Below are 4314 nucleotides of genomic sequence, written 5' to 3'. Positions count from 1 at the left end.
ATGGCACGGGTGGGTATAAATCGTCATTCCTAAACTTTCAATTAACTGTGGTGCCTGAGATAACAAATATTTCAATCACATCAAACAGAGAGTAAAATTAAAATTTTATTCTTGCACTATGTTTGCAACTGTATACATACTTGTCTTCCAGGGTGAACTAAAAAACACTAAGAGTGAGATGAAAACATGACTTGGCTAGACACAGAAGAATCCTTTCATATTTTATGGGGAGAAACACATACAGAGAGAGAGAGAGAGAGAGAGAGAGAGAGAGAGAGAGAGAGAAAGATCCTCCTTAGCCATTATGTTAAATTGACTAAATAGTAGATGTATCAGAATCTCTTGGGGTAAGATGGCATGTCATCTTCAGGCAGGGTTGTCATGCTGTCCTTGAAGGGGAAATCTAACACATTGGTTTAGTTCCTGCAACCTGCAACTGATACCGGAATCTTATGCTGTGTCCTGCAGGATGGAGAGATGTGGTCCTCTGTCAACTGTACCATCTGTGCTTGTGTGAAAGGCAAGACAGAATGTCATAAGAAGCAGTGCATTCCTATCAGCAGCTGCCCACACGTATCTTTGGATTACAGGTTGACTTTGTGTTTACCTTGGGAACTGCATGGCACATGTCTTTTTTGAAATAGAGACCCAGGAACTACTAAATAGCCAGAAGTACGTGGTGAAACTTGCTACATCTTTCTTGTAATCTCCACCCAGAGTTGAGCCTTGTGTGAAAAACTTTCTTGTCTGGTTCTTGCCCCAACCTTCCTACACGTTTACTGACTTCTCACAATTCTCTATCTCCCTTTGCCTAGACCCTGTTTTCTTTTGTTTGGCTTTCTATTAACTGTCATTAACCATCTTTTTTTGCCTTTTCTTTCTTCTCAAATCACAGCCTTCTCATAGTCAAGGTAATATGTGGGTACTTATTAATAAATTCCCCAAGAGGATTCTCCTGCCTAGCAGCAGTACCAATCCCTCTGCTGAAGTTTTGTCTCTAACTTTGGCCTCCATTGTAGCCCCACATGGAAATAGCATCTTTATGGAAATATCTCTTTTCAAATACCCACAATCCAGTTCCCTGAAGAAGGCCACCTTTATCTTCTGAAGCATGAGCTCCATAGCACCCACCTCAGCAACTTGAAACCTTTCAAGGTTTTGTGCATTTTGGGAAAATGTCAAACCTATCCAGTACCTTCTGGTGAATGAAGAAAACATATCCATATATTCAGAGCATGTCCTCTGTTTTGTACTATAGAATTCTTTCAATTTTATTCACATCTGTTATTATTATAAACAAAAAGTTGCTGTTTTTACTTGAGTGCCAAATGAGGCACAAAAAAACACCAGCTGTTGCCATTGCACAACTGAATAAAGGGGAGAGAAAAAGGGAAAAAGAGCCTAATTAGTCTTGTTTTAAAAAGCCTCAGATATAAAACTGAAAACCTCCCATAAAAAGAAAAAAAGAGGTACAATACGCAGACTTGAACATGGGCTGCTTATAAATATTCATTGGGAAAAATGGAATCACATCATTTCTGTCAGTCCTCAGGGAACCCTCACTGCTAATGAACTCTCGAAGCACATGTTAGTAATAATGGGCTTCCTTATTCTACAAGACAAAACCAGGAAACTGTGCCAACCTGGTGGCTCAAGTAACTTGCCTCAGCAGGCTGCTGTGGAGTTTCCAGCTTCACTTCAGTTCTGCCACTTGTAGCAGGGTCGATGGTTTCTACAGGGAGGTCACAGCTCTTCATGTTGCCTGCGTCTCCCTAGTGATCCTTCTGTGTGTGCCACATTCAGGCCAGGCACATCCATCCCTCCCGAGAAGGTCTTTGCCCAGCCCCACCCCCTCCGTGGTTATTGGAGCGTGTTAGTGCCGTGACCTGGCTGCCACCCCGGGGACTACCTTTCTAGTTCTAGGCATCCTTCCAACCTGCCCTCCTCTTTATACTTTCCCTTCTCAGAGGCCAGTACAAGGTTTTTGGAAGATAGCTTAGCTCTACCATGAAATCCTTTAAAAAGAAAAAGGCAACAACTTATTTCTCCTTCCCTACACTGACTAGGGGACATTCAAGAAAAATTAAGGTAGAAAAACTAGAAACAGTCTGTAGCTCCTGCTCCATCCTTCCCAGTTATCACACTTTTTTCCCCAAAGGACTTATGGTTCTATTCCCTGTCTGCCCTCTCTAGTAACTCTCAAGGTGGGCAATAGGGTTTCACTGGTGAGAAGGCCTCTGAGGGGTCCACTGGGTATGGGTGAGAGCATCAGCATGCTGTCTTTTCAGTATTCCTGTACACTGAGACTTGTTCTATAGTCACAGAACTAATCTCACTTCCTCTGAGACCACCCCCCTCTGAGTGGCTGCTGACCTGATCATCCCTCTGAGTGGTTGCTGACTAGGCCCTTCTTCCAAATGAGGCTGTGTCCAGTTTTGCAGCTCATTGCATACAGCCCAGGATCCCTGACTTCACAGTGTGCACTTTATTAATTTCCCACTGAGTTTAGAGGACCAGCACTTTTATTTTCTGAAGAAGGGAGACAGCAGTTTCTGTTGAGATGCAGATCCAGAGACTACAGTCTCAGTTAGTTAGGGTCTTGGCTTTGACCTGGTCTACTCCATTGGGATGGAGTGCCTGACTCCATTCTCTTGGAGACATCATTCCATGGGCTGGGTTAACCTCATTTGGCTTTGGCTTTGAGAAACTAAATGGAATCACCTATGGCAGTGTAACCTTTAATGTACCATTTCAAGCTTAGCTGATGCAAGAAATGAATGAGAGATAGCTTTAGTTCTTCAGTGGCAAACTGTCAATGTGGTTACTTATTCTTATATTTAAACCTACTCTTAACACTGCTCACTGGTAGGGAATGAGCCGAGTCTGAGCTGTGGACCTTTGTCTGGGTCTTGAGCCATCTCTCTGGGCTCTGCTTCCTTTGTTCTCTGTAAACAGGGGATGAGATCACCTAAATTTGGAAATTCACATTGTTGCTGTGAATTTTAAATGAGATAAAGCATGGGGAAGGCATAGTCCTGTGTTCTGTGTGCAGCACCTACTCAATAAATGTCCTGAAGGACTACAGAGCATAAAACTCTACAGTGAAGAACGTGGTCTGCAGAGTCAAAGAAATGAAGTTTACTTTTGGATTCAACCACCCTGTGTTGCATGTCATCAGCTTCTTTACCTGTGAAAAGGAAAATGCGCAATCCATAAGGATTTCCCACTTCTTAATAACAACTATAATATTCATTAAACCTTAAAGTATTAGCTCATTAGATCCTTATAAGTAACCCATTGTTAGGTCACGTGGGTAAAATATCAAATAGGATGTTTGTTCATTACTTAGCAAGCGCTTCCAGAGTGCTAATGTGCTTCCACATGTCTTTTTCTCTGGGATTAACCACCGAGTTGGAGATTTTTAAAAAGCTATTCTTTGATACAGGTCCTGAGAATATGCTTCCTTCTTTTAATGTCATACATTAGAAAAATGAAAAGACATTCAGCACAGGAAATTGCACTACATTTCTAGAATGGTAATGGAAAATTGCTCAGCGTTTCAGATCTCTCGGCCTCATTGGCTTTGACTGTATAACAGTGCGTTAGCATAGATGATGTACCGCTTTGTAAAGGAAGAAATCCGACTGGATTTTATCTGTAAGGTACTATCTCCATAGGCTGGATTCATCCTGAGCTTGGATTACAGGGTATTGTGAAAACATCTCCAACAAACACCACCCGGAAGAAGCCTCGCTTGCATTGACAGATTGACTGTGATTCCCACGAGAGTGTGTGTACTTGACCTTTAGAGCGCTTGATTTGGCTATCAGTGAGAAGACTGGGTCCAGGCTGTCTCCATGTTCCCTCTATGTGAGAAAAATCACACCATACATTGAGGTATCCTGTTTCTTAGAGGGAAGTTTTTGGAATGGCTTTACCTGGCCTTTATTCAACCTGATACTCGAATCTACATTTTCACCATCATCATCACCATCTGGACATCAAATTCAAGTATAGCCTGCACTGATTTTGTTGGTTTATCTGGTATTAGATTTTAAAAAGGGATTGATTTATCCCTGGCAGACTGTTTCTTAACACTAAGGTTTTGTTTTTGTCTTTGTTTCTCTTGACTAGGGTAAAATTCTCAACAGAAAAGGATGCTGTCCTATTTGCACTGAAAGTAAGTTCTTTCTTTTGAAAATGTGCTGTTAATATTGGTTTGGTATTTTATGATGCAACAAGAAAACCTGATGTAAGTTTTCTGCACAGTTATTTCTGTAGCTATGGGGTAGGCTTACCCACCTCAGGGACACT

At 41.8% G+C, this 4314-nt stretch overlaps 1 protein-coding gene across 1 annotated transcript in view; it reads left to right on the top strand.

The window, feature by feature from the left end:
* Positions 1-4314, top strand: part of Bmper (BMP binding endothelial regulator) — a 108533-nt gene that overhangs the window by 5032 nt on the left and 99187 nt on the right. Inside the window, exons 3-4 of the mRNA XM_008837831.3 lie at positions 469-573; positions 4135-4180. Of these exons, the coding sequence (XP_008836053.1) occupies positions 469-573; positions 4135-4180 (151 nt within the window). The remainder of the gene's footprint in view (positions 1-468; positions 574-4134; positions 4181-4314) is intronic.

The sequence above is a fragment of the Nannospalax galili genome, unplaced genomic scaffold (assembly GCF_000622305.1).
Source record: "Nannospalax galili isolate Female #2095 unplaced genomic scaffold, S.galili_v1.0 scaffold739, whole genome shotgun sequence".
NCBI lineage: Eukaryota > Metazoa > Chordata > Mammalia > Rodentia > Spalacidae > Nannospalax > Nannospalax galili.
Note: the sequence above shows the minus strand (reverse complement) of the source record. Positions and strands in the feature narration are given on the sequence as shown.